This window comes from Crocodylus siamensis, chromosome 3 (genome assembly GCF_052110815.1).
Source record: "Crocodylus siamensis isolate JL-2025a chromosome 3, ASM5211081v1, whole genome shotgun sequence".
NCBI lineage: Eukaryota > Metazoa > Chordata > Crocodylia > Crocodylidae > Crocodylus > Crocodylus siamensis.
In genome coordinates this window covers 71,087,854-71,103,112 of record NC_143397.1, presented here as the reverse complement: position 1 = coordinate 71,103,112, position 15,259 = coordinate 71,087,854, and the positions used below count along the sequence as shown (strand labels likewise).

Below are 15,259 nucleotides of genomic sequence, written 5' to 3'. Positions count from 1 at the left end.
AACACCCTCCTAGCCACCATGGACGTTACCAGCCTATATACCAACATCCCACACCAGGACGGCATCCAAGCCTGCCTTACATATCTACAGGAACAAGATGACAACTCAGAATACAGACCCAAAGATATTACTGACTTTATACACTCCATCCTCACATAACAATTTCACTTTCAGTAATCAACACTTCCTCCAGATGATGGGAACAGCTATGGGCACCAAAATGGCCCCCATAGTATCAACCTTTTTATAAGCCACCTGGAAGAAGACTTCCTCAAGAACTGCAACATCAAACCCTTGCTATACTTAAGATATACTGATGACATCTTCATCATTTGGACTGAAAACCTGCAATCCCTGATTGAGTTCCATCAGAAATTCAACAACCACCATCCAACTTTCTCTAGAATACTCCAGCACCAACATCTCCTTTTTAGACACGATGATCAGTATCCAGAATAAAATACAGACCACGTTATACAAGAAACCCACAGACCAACATACATATCTGCACAGAACTAGCAATCACCCTAAACACACCAAAAAAGCTGTGATATACAGCCAAGCCCTCAAATACCACCGAATTTGCACTGAAGGAGAACACCCAGGATTGCTACCTCACCGATCTTAAAAAGGTTTTCACCCAACAAGGATACTCCTCCAGAGAGCCAGATCGCATGTTTGAAAGAGCCACCTGGATACCACATGAAGAACTGCTGTAGTACAGAAGAAAACCTCCCTACAAATCGCACACCGCAGGTTATGACATAACACTCCTTCCCTCAAACCTGTACGGAAAGTCCTCAAACAACTGCAACCCATACTAGAAAGAGACCCTATCTCTTGAAAAGATCCTCCCAGAGCCACCCATCCTAGCCTTCAAATGAGCACCAAACCTCACTAACCTCATCTACCAGAAGCAAACTTCCTCAAGCCCAGAACACACCTAAAGGATCCAGACCATGCCTTGACAAGAAATTCAAAACTGCCAACACATCTCCATCACCCCCACAATTACTACACCACACAACTGAGCCATCAACATTCCTGGATCTTACATCTGCAAAAATCCATAATCTCTCTCATCCAATGCACCAAATGCCCTGATGGAAAATACATAGGAGAGACCAAACAACAACTGCGCACCAGAATGAACGCACGCCATAAATCTATTCAAAGTCAGGAATACCCAATTACCTGTGCAGGCACATTTCTCACAAGAAAACCATTCTCTCTCCAATCCTCTCAGTCCTGATCCTCAAAAGAAACTTACAAAGACACTTCTCAGAGACAAGCCTATGAACTCCACTTCATCAACCTCCTGGATATTAAAAATCATGGACTAAATATAGACATTGGATTTATGACACATTATAACCTGCCTAACATCCGACTCCTCAGGTACCTCTTCACTATTCATCCCCTTCTCTCTCTTCCCCTGCCCCCCCACCCAAGCCTGTCTTTCACCCATTGACTCCTCAATCTACCTTTTCACTGATTACCTGTCTTGTATGCATACCAGCCCAGCCTCTGGCTTCTTTACTTTTCACTGCATCCAGGAAGAGCACACACCAACTGCTGAAACTTCCTTAGCCTGACGAAGGGTTTTTGAACCCAAAAGCTTGTTTAAATAATTGTTTTCTAACTATTTAAGTTGGTCTAATAAAAGATACCAGATTCACCCAAAGAACCTTGTCTGCCTGTGTTCGTAGACCAACACAGCTACAGCCCACACCCCAGTAAGATAAACCCATTGATTTCACATGGGAATCTCCAATGCAAATCGCCCTGCCCTGCTGGGGGCTTCCGGAGCTCTTTGCCACAGAAGAATGGCTCAGCTGTTCCCCCCAACAGCAACGGGGAGAAAACGAAGAGCTGACGCCTTAAGAGCAAACCTAGTCCTAGGAGGGTGCCCGCCGCAGCGCCCCCGCTCCCCACAGTAGCAAGGGAGCGGACCCCCAGCGCCTACGTCACAAAGGGCGGAGAAAGGCTCCAGCGCCTACGTCACGAAGGTGAGGCACGGCTCCCTGCCGCCCGCACAGAAGCGCTGTTGTGCCGCGCGGCGCCGACAGCGGGCGCTGTGGGGCGGGTGACGCGACTCGCGCTGCAGACGCGGAACCCGGAAGCGGTGGCCCCAGCAGCTGCCGCCTCCCCCTCCCCCTCCCCTCGTGCTGCCGGAGGGAGCGGGTGTTGTGGCCCCCCAGGTTGGTGCAGGCTGGCGCGCGGGGTTGCGCGAAGCAGAGGGGTGGTGGGTTCGAGTCCCGGCTGCAGCCTCCCGGGTGGTGCGGTGCGAGCGCCCTGCCCAGGAAAGCTCTCCTAGGTTTGACTGCGCCTACCTGGCTTGTATGGTATCAAATCAAGAGGAACCAATTATTATTATAAGGCTGATCCTGGAGAAAGGGGCATGGGCTTAAGGGGCCAAAAATCCCCACCGAGGAGGGTATGTGGGTAATTTCTGGGCACCATGTTTGCTTGCATGCACGCAGTTGGGTTGCTGGTCCCCCGGGTGCCTCCAGGAGTGCTGAGAGTCACCTGAGATAAGCGATAGGGCATTCATTAACATAAATAAGAGATGTTGAATCTGATTCACACAGTAGCCGAGTGGTTTTTTTAAAATACAACAGTAACGTGCATTTGCCTTCCTGATGTAAAGTGTATGCACTGTAATCCATAACTGATATATACAGATATGTGGGCCTGTTCACCTTGCGTGTTGCGGGCACGGTGGTGTTCCAGAAACCCCCTGGTGGGTATAGGATGCAGTGTGCCCATAGTGTCATCTAGAGCAGTGCTTCTCTGATGTGGCGGACCGGCAGGTTTTTTTCCAATGGGCCAGGGACCAGTGCCCAGTTCAGCCGGTGGCAGCAACTGTGTGTAACAGTGCTACACAAATGCACGGCCAGTTGTTTCTTTCTCTTTCCTCAAGTCACACGACATGACGTCACCTGGAGCGTTGGAACGTATGAACTGTGGCACTATGACATATCAATGTTATGCTTCTGAAAATATATTTCTTTCTTTCCTGGCAACTCGCTGCGGACTGGCAGCAGTCTGCAAACCACCACTTTGAAAAGCACTGATCTAGAGAGTGGAGTGTAGTGGCACTGTAGAGTTTCTCCAGTTTTGGGGTGGGTAAAAGAGAGTTAGTCCTGATATAGTGGGGGATATTAATAGACCACGCACTGGTATTTAACATTCTCCATTGAAGTAGAAATCAAAAGTGTGTTACAACAACATGCGTGTAAACAAATTGATATGAAGAATCTTTTTTTTTTTAATTTAATTTGCTATGTGTCCTTGGGAAAAAAGAATGCTACTTCAAGACTTTATGAATTGTGCTATGTCTAGGGTCATTTTAAAGAAGATATTTAACATTTGTTTAAAATTTCCAGAATACCTTATGCTAGTAATTAATTTCAGAGAGAGAGTTTTGCTGGTCTTACTGTGCAGTAACCCTAAGGGAACCCCTTAGAACCAGGGTTGAAGAAGGAGACATACATAGTGTGGAAGAAATTCTCCTTTGATTCTCATCAGCTAGAAAGGAGATTGTTGTGGAACGAAAAGGAAAGCAAGGAAGGCTTCCCCTGCCTGTCAATGCACACATGCATACCCCCCTAAAATAGATGCTGAACAGCTGAGCTTGGCACACAGGAACTCCTGGGAAATTCCCTTAAGATACCCTACCAATACTTTGGCCCCTTCTACCCATTGTATCTACTATACTATTACCTGGTTTATTGCACAATTAATTTAAACTAACTACATATACAAATTAAAAAGTTGTGCCTTAAAAAGGAACAACTGCTATAAAGTTAATGTTGGAAAATATGTAATAACTTTATAGCTGTTTTTTATCCAGCTTTAATTTGCATGTGTAGCTTGTGCTCTTGTGGCTGAGAGTCCACAGCTGTTATGTTGGAACTGCAGTTGTTGGACACTGGTTTCCATATCCAGGCACTCCTGGATCCTTTTTTGGGGTTGGGGAACAGTGGAAGAAGTATTTATTCTTCATGTCAGCATCTGCCTACTAAATATACTATAAACAGGACTAGACAGACAGGCAGAAAAACTCATTTTTATTTGTTACCAGGGTTAGGTTGGAACAGGAGACTATGCAGACTTCTGATACAAGAGGGGCTGCCCATCTCTGTTCTTGCATTCAGTGACTGCACTCTGTCATCACCGTGTAGTTGGAGTCTTCCTCCCCACATCCAGTCTTCTAGATCTTTACATTTGATCTTCAACCTGTGGATCAAAAGAATATATTCTCCGTGGTATAATAGTTTTTTTAAACAATTATGTAGTGGGAAAATCTGTAAAGAACTATCATATGCTCCATTTTATGCAAATATAAAATAGCTTTCAGATTCCTAAGGTTATAAAACACTTGAAGTGATTTGTCCAAAAATAATTATGGTTATTTTATCAAATGTCTTGGGATCCCTGGCCGAAATTAGAATCTGTAGATTGCAAAAAAATAAAAGTGTGTGTGTGTGTGTGTGTGTGTGTGTGTGTTCAATTGCAATGGTACATTCATAGACATAATAAGACTTTAGCTAAAATCTATGGTGAATCACAAAGCATTGGATCTTGTTGTTCAGGTCACAATAGATTCATTACTATTTGAACAATTCATCCAGAACCACAGATAGAATACGTGTGATGTGAAGTTGAGATTATTAAAGAAAAAATGTCATTAAAAATACACAATTAAAAAAGCAACCATGCTTAACTCTGCTTTAGGTTTACAAACAGTTAATCTAAATAAAACATTTTCGGTATCACTTTTTTGTTGGTGAAAACCAGAATTTATTAACTGATAGAGATTCTGTTTATTGGAGATTAGTTCAATTTGGTCTCCCAGAACACAGCGTTGGCCAACTTTAGTCATTTAAAAGATCGTATTTGTTAAATTATTACCATCTCTTTACTGTAGGTAGAAAAAAAGGGGGGTGGGGCAGGATGAGAGGTACCTTTTGGAATTAGCGAGATCACTTGCTTCCTGTGTACATTTTACTGAGCCTCTAAAACTTCATGGGGGGAAAAGGGTTTCTAGAATGACTGTATCAAAGGTTTTCCACTAATTGTTAGCAGTTTAATTTCCTTATAACAAAAACATAGGAATGCCACAGATTTCTCCCACATGGCGTGAAAGCTGCAGGGCATCTGTGCAACATTTCCTTTTCTTTCTTGTTAAAGGAAGAAATAAACAGGGGAAGAATCAGCAAAGATTGGGCTGTTTCATCTGAGAAACCTTAGCTTTGTGCAGATCCAGCTAGATAGGCCGCTTGGAATCTGGGTGTTTTAGGCACAACTGCAGATCACAAATGGTACTCATAGTTTACCTGGGCTTCTTGCATGAATCAGCCTGACAGTAGCTGTCAGTACTGGGGACACATGAGTTATATTGCTGCAGGCACGAGCCAGACTTTACATCCTCCTGTATTTCTGTGGCATGTAAGTATATCAGATACTTACAGGGGGGGTTCTATTTTATCCCCAAATCTCTTTTCCCCTCCCCCCCTTAAATTTAACCAAATGGAAGAGCAGGGACTTGTTAGATCTCAGAAACACTAAAAGCCTCCAGAACAGTTGAGAATCTGGCATAGTCCTGAGGATGCTCTGTGCTAGGCCCAATTCCCACCATTACTCAGGGCAACTGTTTTGCTTTGCACTACTTTCCCCGAGCTGCTGTTCTGGAGCATAAGGGACTCCAGACTGTACCTTCTGTGCTGTAACAGTTTTGCAGCGTCTGATGACATCTCCCATACAGGGAGATGCTCCAGCAGTTCAATCTGCCAGACTGTTTTATGCCAGTGAACAAAACAGAATGGTTAGAACATTGGACCAAGATTGGGGCTTTTGGCTTTAAAGGTATTTGTCCCAGTTTATATCACTGTGATTAGGGTACAGCTCCCCTATCAATAGCTCCCTTCAAACAGGTACTTAAATTGAAGTCTGAGGTTCTAAGTCATAGAGAGTGTAAATCCCATGCTAGGCATCTTGAATAGAAATATGATTTCCAATATAAAGGTTAAAAATCACCCGAGAATTCCAGGATGCATCTACTACCTGTTAAGTAGATAATGACGTATCTTAGGTCTGTGCAGTATATTTGATTTGTACATAAGATTTCTGTAGCATCCCATTCTCATGTAGCTATTGCAGCCCATAGCTTTGTGACCCTGGCAGCATAGCATATCATTAGTCTCAAGAGTAGTTCTGGGTAATGAAGGTCTGCTTCTGAATTCCAAAGAGTGTCTGCTTGAAGTTTAAATGTACAGAGGGGAAAAAAACAAGACAAAGGATTTTTATCAGGGTTTGTTGCTGGGGGGAAGGTTTAAATCACAATTTTTGCCTGCTGGGTTGGCAGCAAAATATTCTGCCAAGTTTTAAATAAATATCAACTCTATTTATTTTGACATTTTTATCTTGGATGCAAGCAGGCCCACAAGCTACATTTTTGTCACGCCAAAGCACATCTGGTCTTGGTCAGCTTTTCTTTGTGATTATGGACATAAATATTTCTATAAATGACTACTGAGGCCACTTATTGTCAAGCAGATTTACATTTTTTTGCAAAGCTTTCAAGCTGATCTCTGTATTTAGTATGCAAAACCCCATCTAAATCAAATAAGTTTCCACCTGGCTAAACCAAGTCTAACTGCCTAAGTGTTTCACAGTGCTGGCAAAGCAGTCACCTGGAACTTCATGGCAACAGCAAGGCTACAACACAGAACCTGCTGCTCAGCCAGTTCCTTCCTGAGTTAAAGGTGAATGTTTGTTACCAGTAAAGAGCACATGGAAAACAGTCAAGGAGCTGGATACAGTCATCCAGGATAAGAAAGCTACCACCTGCTCATTACAATGTATTCCATTTCAAATGGCTATTTTTATGTCATTACTACAAAAGTAGGTACTTTTCTCACATCTGAAAAATGGCCATCAAAGCCACATATAGGCAGTTTCTTCTGGGGTAGTCGGTGCTCTCCCAGGAGAAACCATGAGCATACAAGTGTTCAGGATTTTTCTCCGAGAGCAAAAATGGTTGTCCCAGTAGAAAAATAATCTGGGAACAACCGAGATTAAATCACTCCCAGGAAAGTAAATATCTATACATGTTCTCTTTTGAAAGAAGGCATATTGCAGTCTTTCAGCAGCCAAAGGTGTTGCTACAACCCCCCTCAGGAGACAGTGTAACGCTCAGCCAGCACTTGGCTGCTTTACTCAAGGTGGTACCATTCTTTTCCTGGATAGTAACAGATGCTCGACTGTGTTCCATATACTCTTTACTGGTAACAGACATTTAGCTTTAACTCAGTTGGAAGGAACTGGTAGACCAGCAGGTTCTCAGTTGTATCCTTTCTGTTGCCATGAAGTTCCAAGAACATGCTTCCTTCACAATCCCACATTGTGCTGCAGGGAGACATAAGCTGACTGAGTTGTCTAGGTCAGCTGATCAGGGCTGCCTTATACACTGCTGCCATCTGCCTCAAGGCAGACTGAGGGAATCTACAGAGCATGCCGAGATGTGTTCACAGGGGTCCCCTGACTGTGCCGCTTGTGTACTGCAAGCTCCCTGCTTTTCAAGGGCTCAGCATTTGAGTATCTGTTTAAGCGTCTCTGGGTAAGTTTTTCTACTAGGAAACAAACTTGGGGAAATTCTCCCAGATCATCTGAACATGTGTACAGAGCCCAAGTTATATGTCGCCACTTCGGTATGGTTGTAATTTAGCACAATAGATGCAAGAACTTTTATTTTAGCAGATGTTTCAAAACATGGAAGTTGCATTTTCTACTGAAACTCTCCTGGAAGCATGGCAGGCCATCTCCCTCTCTCGCTCTGTTCTTAGCATCTGTTGAAATAGGCTTTCACCTGTTAAAGTTTGTGTCCCTCTGACCAGTTAGTCTTTAACATGCCACCCTGCCTTACCTCCTGCCTCACTCTAGTCACCTTTTCCTCCTACCTCCACCCCCAAAAAAGCAACACAACACATACGCCCTATAAACCAGGTCTCTGCCAGTGCAGCCAGAGTGATGGAGCTGATATTGTTCTAACTATAGCTATCAAGTAGAAGCTGTAGACCTTAGCTCTTCATAGAGAGGAGCTGGGAGTCCCAGTGAGCACAATAAACACAATCACAGCTGACACCTTTGATGATTGTCTCAGCAAAAGGGTCAAAGAATGAATAGGCAGGGAGATTAAAATAGTCTTTGGACTCTAGAAGTTATCCTGACAAACCAACATTAAAGCTCATTTGTGGGCTATTATGGAGGAAGCACTGTTGTTGCTAATGCTCTTCTATGGACAAAAGATTTCAGTCCTTAACACTAAATTCATATGAGAGAGCTCCAAATGAACCTCAAATTCATCAGCATCTTTTATAAATTAATTTGCTGTTGCATAAAGGATTTCTGGGTAATTCATTTGCTTTTAATACCACAATATTAAATCATCTTGTCTGCAGTCTTTTTTTTCCCTTTTTACTTGCTGCAGGAAGCATTATTTTTATGTTCTGAGTAGGTACAAAACAAGTTGTTTGATGGAATAATTTTGAGTAAGTAAAATATTTTATGTCAAGCAATGCAGCAAGATTGCAGTGGTTCAAAGCTCAATACATTGCATTCTGTTAGTTTTGTGTAGTTTTTACTGGTATGTGTCTAGTTGAGGTAGTGTAGTATATTTATGCTAGCATTTGTGTTAGAGAATTTAAACAAAGCATTTCAGCAAGAAAGTATAATCTAAATTTTAAACAGATGTTCTTGAAGTACATTAAATTGTTATGATGTGTGCTGCATAGTAAGTCTTTTCCAGATTAACATGTCAAGACTGAACACATAAGTGCTATGAAACTGGTTTGATTGCATTTGTATCCCACAAGTTACTGGAGTACCATTTCAACTTTATAGCATTTTCTGAGCTTTATCTTATAGTAAATAATTAAATGGCAAATTTTTGTTATTATTTTCAATAGGTAAAGATGCTTTGGTTTCGGAGCACAGCAGTGCAGCTGTCAAGATATTCTCCTTATCTGCTAGGGAGACAACTTTGTGCAGCCAGTACAAATATACCAGTCTTAACTTTGTTCACCAAGGTAAGTTAGTTCATTGCAAACATTTGGCCAACAGATTAGTGTCATCCACTTACACGGCCCACCACTGAATTCCAGGGTATGGAGCCCCGTTGGGAATACATTTTGGCAGTAGTAGGGCATGCAACTTGTAACACCCACCGTTCCCTAGCACTGCTTACCTACTGCCAGCAGTGGGTCCAGATCTGGTCTGCAAGGAATCCCATAGTTCTGATCCAACCTGGGATCAAGTGAGTTTGGTGCCACTGGTTTATGGAACAAAGCCTGAGCATTTTAAAACATCAGCTTTGAAGTACAGGAAATCCTTGCTATTCGCGGGCTCGGCATTTGCGGTTTCAAATATTCTGAAAAATGCCAAACCCACATTTTAAATACACTTTATACACTTACAGAAGCTCCTCGGGAGCTCCGCACTTGCTGCTGCAGTGCTCCCACTGCCGAAGCCGTGCCCTGCCCCTCTCCCCCAGCCACTGGGGGTTTTCACCATTTCACTTATTTGCGGATTTCACCATTCGCGGGGGATATGAGAATGTATCCCCCTGTGAATGGTGAGGGTTGCTTGTACTTCAATTTCCAGGAATTGCAGGTTTAAATACACCCCAGAGGAATAGGTCAGGCCTTGTTTTTTTGGAAGAAAATTAATTAATTTAGTACTGTGCAATTCATTTTGTGGGTGTCTTTTGAATGAGACCTCACAATGTGGTTCTGCTCTGACTGTGACTGTAGAACTCAAACAAGATGGAGTTGTAGGATTATTGCATCTGAGTGACTCCATAGGCATTATATGTAGCTTATAAGTAAAAACAATCCTTTGTTCTAGTTGCTTGCCTTGAAGACTCAACATGGATTTCTTTCTTCATGGATGTATCTGACCCACCAGGAGCGTGCAAGTCCATACCCAGAGCTGTAAATGTGGCTAGGTGGTTTAAGGGAGAGAACCTGAATAGCCCCTGTCACAGAACGAACTTTAAACTGTAGCTCCCTTCCCCCAGTCAAATGAAAACTCATGCTTTTTGTCCAAATACACAATAGTATATGCTTAAGCAACTTTCATTTAAGAGCACTTTGCAGACTGTGTGCATGCAGTTGTTATAAGTATAGCCATCAAACCATAAAGAAGGTGGGGAGAAGGAAAAACTTTAGCCAAGGGCACTAAATTAAGCTCCAGTTCTTCTGAAGAGTTCAGTGGGATTTCTGCAAGTGCCTTTCTGCACTTCTCACTCAGTTTGGGATGTAGGCACAGTTACTTCAGTTGTCCCTCTCTCACAGTCACTAATTCGTCTGCAGGGGCTCCTTTGATCCTTTTTGCCATGAGAAAGCAAAATGGGAATTCAGGCTTACTCTGTTCCTTCACATACCAGCCCAGAACCTTGTACAACTTTGAGTATTGGCCCAAAAGGCTTTACTGAACTCTCTCTCAGATTCCCTGGGCCTCTTTCCACCTCAAATCTCCAGGATCAGTACTCTTTTACCCCTTTCCAGGTTCGCATCTCTCTGCATCACAGAAGCAGCTAAATCATCCCTAAACCTTCAACATGGTTCCTCTGGGAAAACATTTTCCCTGCTAGAATAGGTTGAGCATGAGTGTGGCCATCCAAACAAGCTCCTACTGCTTCAGTTTTCCAGCCCAGGCTAACGCTGCAATCCCAGTTTACAGCCTTTATATTCCCAGGGAGATGGAGCCAGAAATGGTCAGCAGCCCAAGTCTTAAAGGGACTACTATCTGAGCAGTCTCAAGTTCTCTGTCCCAAGGTGGAGTTTTGTAACTCCATTAGACGTGCTGTCTCACTATGACATTTGTTTGTTTTTCTGTTCATAGCTGGAAAAAATGTTCAAACTGCATTGCAGAGATATCAGCCTCAAACAAATATCAGCAGTTGTTCATCACTGGAATGTGCATTATGTGAAGCAACATGTTTTAAAGGCCCAGCTCTATTTCCACCAGCTGATCCAACACCAAGTTGTTCATAATGCAAAAGGCAATAATTTAGGGAGTAATGAGATTAGTTTTAGAAGTAATAACTGGAAAAGACTCTTTTATGTGTCTTTTGTGCTTAAAGCTTTGTAAGCAGTATGAAATCATGACAGACATTTCTGATGGCAAAGTTGAAATATTTTTCTGAACTGGCCTGTTTTGTTGAACACAGTCTTATGTTAAAGTGTCTTTTATATCTTGTATCACTGCTTATGGCTTAGGCTGCTTATAATGCACAGATTTGTACTCTCAGCTTGTAACCATTCACTCAGGGCTTGGTTATTTTTTAAGTGAGAAGAGTGAATAAGACTACAGTGTAAGTGAGAATTAGTTGTACAAATAAAACTGTCTTTTCAGCTGTTTGTGTTACCCAGCAGGTCTAAATATTTCTTCTGTAAGAAAACAGAATTCCTGTGGAGGCCTAGACAATTGGGAACTTTTGGAAAGACATTTATTTGGGTCTACACTGCAAAGTTTTGCCATCAGACCTACACTGATTGGAGGGTGTGGGGAGAAGAAAGGGGAAGGAAATCACATCCCTAAAAGCTATGGTCACCCCTCCCTGCATACAGATGTAATTTATGCTGTCAAGAGACATTTAGTGGTTACAGCTTATGTCATCTGGGGAGGTAGTTTAACTAAATTGTCAAAACAACTCCTTTGATGATACCAGCTTCACCTCCATGAGGGGATTTTGCTGATACAGCTGTAGTGTACTGTGACGTGTATGTAAACTGCTGAATGCCCCATGAAAGCAATTTAAGGCCTGTTTGCTGAGATTCTTGAGTAATCAAAGCCCACAATTATTTCTGGGAGGAGTTCCCGCTGGAAATGAATGTTGGCACCGGTAAAGGAATAGAGTGACTTGCTTTGTTGTACAGGGCTTATCCACACAAGCTTGAACTAAAATAACTAAGTAGTTTTTAATTCTCTCCCTTACTTACTTACTTCAATGCAAGTTTGCCTTGCTGAATTTTAGTTCAATCAGAAAACATTTAAAGTAAGTATCCAGAGGTAGATTTGAACACTGACTGAAAGGTGTGAATTTAAAGAAAGCAAGCAAACAAACAAGAGAGCGGAAGGCAGGGTTGACACGAACTGCTGTCTTGGTTTACCTAGAGGTGCAATTCTGAATTGGATGTCTAGACTGGTGGTGCTGTGTGTGCAGATGCTTTTATGCCAGTTGAAGCCCAGGTGTTATTTTAGCCTGTGCCTGGTAGCATACAGGCTAAACAGGTCTACGCTGATAAAAATAACTGCACCCAAAGCTGCACGTTTAACTAAAGCTGATTTTAAACCAATGCCAGATACACCGTGGCAGCTTGCCTGCTGATATGTGCCCTAAGTAAGGGAGAAGTGCTGCTGCTTTATCTGGCTTTTTGCACTTACTAGCTTATCTGGCCTGTTTTACTGCCTTAGGACTTCCTGCAAAACTAGCTGAGAAAACCAATAGATTCTAGAATGTCCTGGTTTTAGTTTACAGCATCCTCTCCATTACATGGAGCATAATTTTGTGTAAATGAGGTGGGCTGACCAGACACACCCTGGGCTCACCTGCATTCTTCGGCTCTTTCAAAAGTTACAAACAAAAACAGGAAAACCACAAGCTGCTTGTTCCTTAGCATTTGGCATGAGGTTTCAAACATTCAATATTTGTCTATAAGGGAAACATAATTTGAATTAAGAGTATTACCCTATTTACTCAAATCTAGGTCAACTTTGTATTTAAGATGAGTCCAGAGCAATTAGATTTTGGAAAATCATAAAACCTCACCTTGGATTTGACTAAGTACAGCAGTTAAAAGTGGGACAGTAGTTCCTGATGTATTCTCCTCCATATAGACAAACTTATTCCAGAATAAGTATATCCATACAGGGAATCAGGAAATAGGGAAGAGCTATTTCAGGATAAATCCCTATATAGAAAAGTCCTAAGAAAGCTTTGGAAAGAAAGAAGGAATCGGCATCATCTGACTGTGAAGATGTTTCATGGCAGAAAGATAGAGTTATCACTTTTCCTCCCTACATATATTGCGTTACTGCAGCCCAAGATCTATTGCAAGGAATAGTGATGTGTATGTGGAGTGACTTCATAGAAATCAGCTTTTCAGATATACCTTGGCATAACTCACAGTAGAATTAACTCTTAGATCATGACAATAGCTTGCCTTCAAAACTGCACCACTGCATCAGATTTTGAATTTCAAAAATATTTTTATTGTGATCACAAATTAATGGTAACGAAGATCCTAAAGGCATGAATTGTCCAACAAATAAAATGTCCCCTTTATTGCTTACATTATATATTTTTTTTAAAAATCATTGACTATTTCAATTCATACTGCACTGGTGAGGAAAAAAATTTTGAAAGCGATGTGTCATTGGCAAGAAGCCAACATTTGGATGTGGTGGCTTTTTCCTTAGTATGTTAAGTGATAGAACAATAATCTTCATGTTTTACTCCTTCTTTTTAAAATTAACCTGAATATTTTCCTTTAGAAACCATGTCCTTTGTGTGATGAAGCAAAAGAAGTGCTTGAGCCATACAAAAACAGGGTAATGTAATACAATACTGTATATATTATATATGGAATGAATAGTTAATCAGGATCCTTCCTTTGTAAAAGGAAATTGCCTTGATTTATTTGTATCCATTGTTCTTTCATGGACAACCTCTTCAAGAAAATTTCAGCACTGATTTCCATAAAACTCATTATCCAAAAGCATTTTCAGATTCTGTGACCCAAGCAGATGTTAGAAAGTAAACCAGTGTGTATACAGTGTTGCAGAAGTTTTAACAATAGCTGCTTCTATAATACATACATATTTCTGAGGCTTACAATGCAGTTTGCAGCAAAGTGATTGTGTGGCAGTTCAAATGTGCTTAGCCTCCTGTCACATTTCTGCGTTGTGTTGTTTGAACATATTCTGGCATCTGCATGGAGTGCACTTTGACCAGTTTTTGAGCCCCTGGTTGCTGAACCCACAAGCTAACATGAAAGGCCCGATCCTGTTCTACCTGTTAAGCCTCCAAGTCTGCCTATGTGCTTAAGTCTGTTTCTATTCCACCCTGCTTAAGCCTCTGAAAAACAGTTGCTACAAAAGGTGGATGGGTCCCTCTCCTGCTTTCTGTTTAAGGGTAAGGTGATGAGGTATTACAAAAATAGGCCCTTTGAGGTTTTGTCAGGGACTTGAGCAGGGTGTGATATTATCTGGCCTCACAATCTTCCATTGGGGTACCAGCAGCAGAATGAGAATGACCAAGACTGTGCTTGGGTGGTTCCTCACTGTGGATCTGGGGGTAATGTTGGGGCCTGGGAAGTACAGAATCCAAGTATATGACCACATCTATTTGTCCCTGAAAACATGTACTTGCATGCAACATGAATGGGCAGAGATCCAGACAGATGAAAATGTGACAGACTCGGGAGCAAATTTTGCTTTCGGACAAAAGTGCTATGACAAAGTGTCTAATTTCCTCTAGTTTGTAACATCTAGTTTTTTTCCTTTCAAAGTTAATTTTGCAGGAAGTGGATATCACTCTTCCAGACAACGTAGCATGGTATGATAAATATAAGTATGACATCCCTGTCTTTCATTTAAATGGGCAGTTCTTAATGAAGCATCGAGTAGATATCCAAAAATTTGAGAACCAACTTGCAAAGCTAGAGTTGCAAAATGATGACTGCTAATGAAGAGGATGCTGCTAGCTTGATACTGGATTTGAATCAAATTTGTAATATATATGGTTTGAAAGTGTTGGGTTCATTATCAGACACTTTTTTCCTGGAATTTAATGCAAGTTTTTCTTAAATAACTGAAATGTGAATGTTTTGTATTCCATTTGGTATTAATGGTGAAGCTCATCTGACTGACTGGAAACCACATATTGTACTTTTCATCTGCTGCTATCCTAGATTGTTTAGTTTTTCATTCTCTGAACAAATTATGTCCTATAGCAGCAACAAAAATAAACATACTTCCAGACTGTTAATATGGTCTGCACTGACAAAAGAATGTATGTCTATAAGGAAGCTTTTTTTTTTTGAGGGAGCGGGACTTTAAAAAAAAAAAAATCACATGGATAAATTGCTAAAGTGATTATTTTGAAGTGGAGTTATTATTGATGAAAAAGAAACTTGAATAAAGACATCAAGTCTGTACTTGTGTAATACTGCACCTTTCCTGAACCTGG

General features: G+C 41.5%; 1 protein-coding gene across 1 annotated transcript; it reads left to right on the top strand.

The window, feature by feature from the left end:
* The first annotated feature begins 2,012 nt into the window (after window positions 1-2,012).
* On the top strand, window positions 2,013-15,225 carry C3H5orf63 (chromosome 3 C5orf63 homolog). The gene is made up of 4 exons (XM_090038485.1): window positions 2,013-2,201; window positions 8,973-9,092; window positions 13,564-13,620; window positions 14,580-15,225. The coding sequence occupies exons 2-4, from the start codon at window positions 8,979-8,981 to the stop codon at window positions 14,754-14,756; spliced, it is 348 nt and encodes a 115-aa protein (XP_089894611.1). The 5' UTR covers window positions 2,013-2,201; window positions 8,973-8,978; the 3' UTR covers window positions 14,757-15,225.
* Window positions 15,226-15,259: the final 34 nt, after the last annotated feature.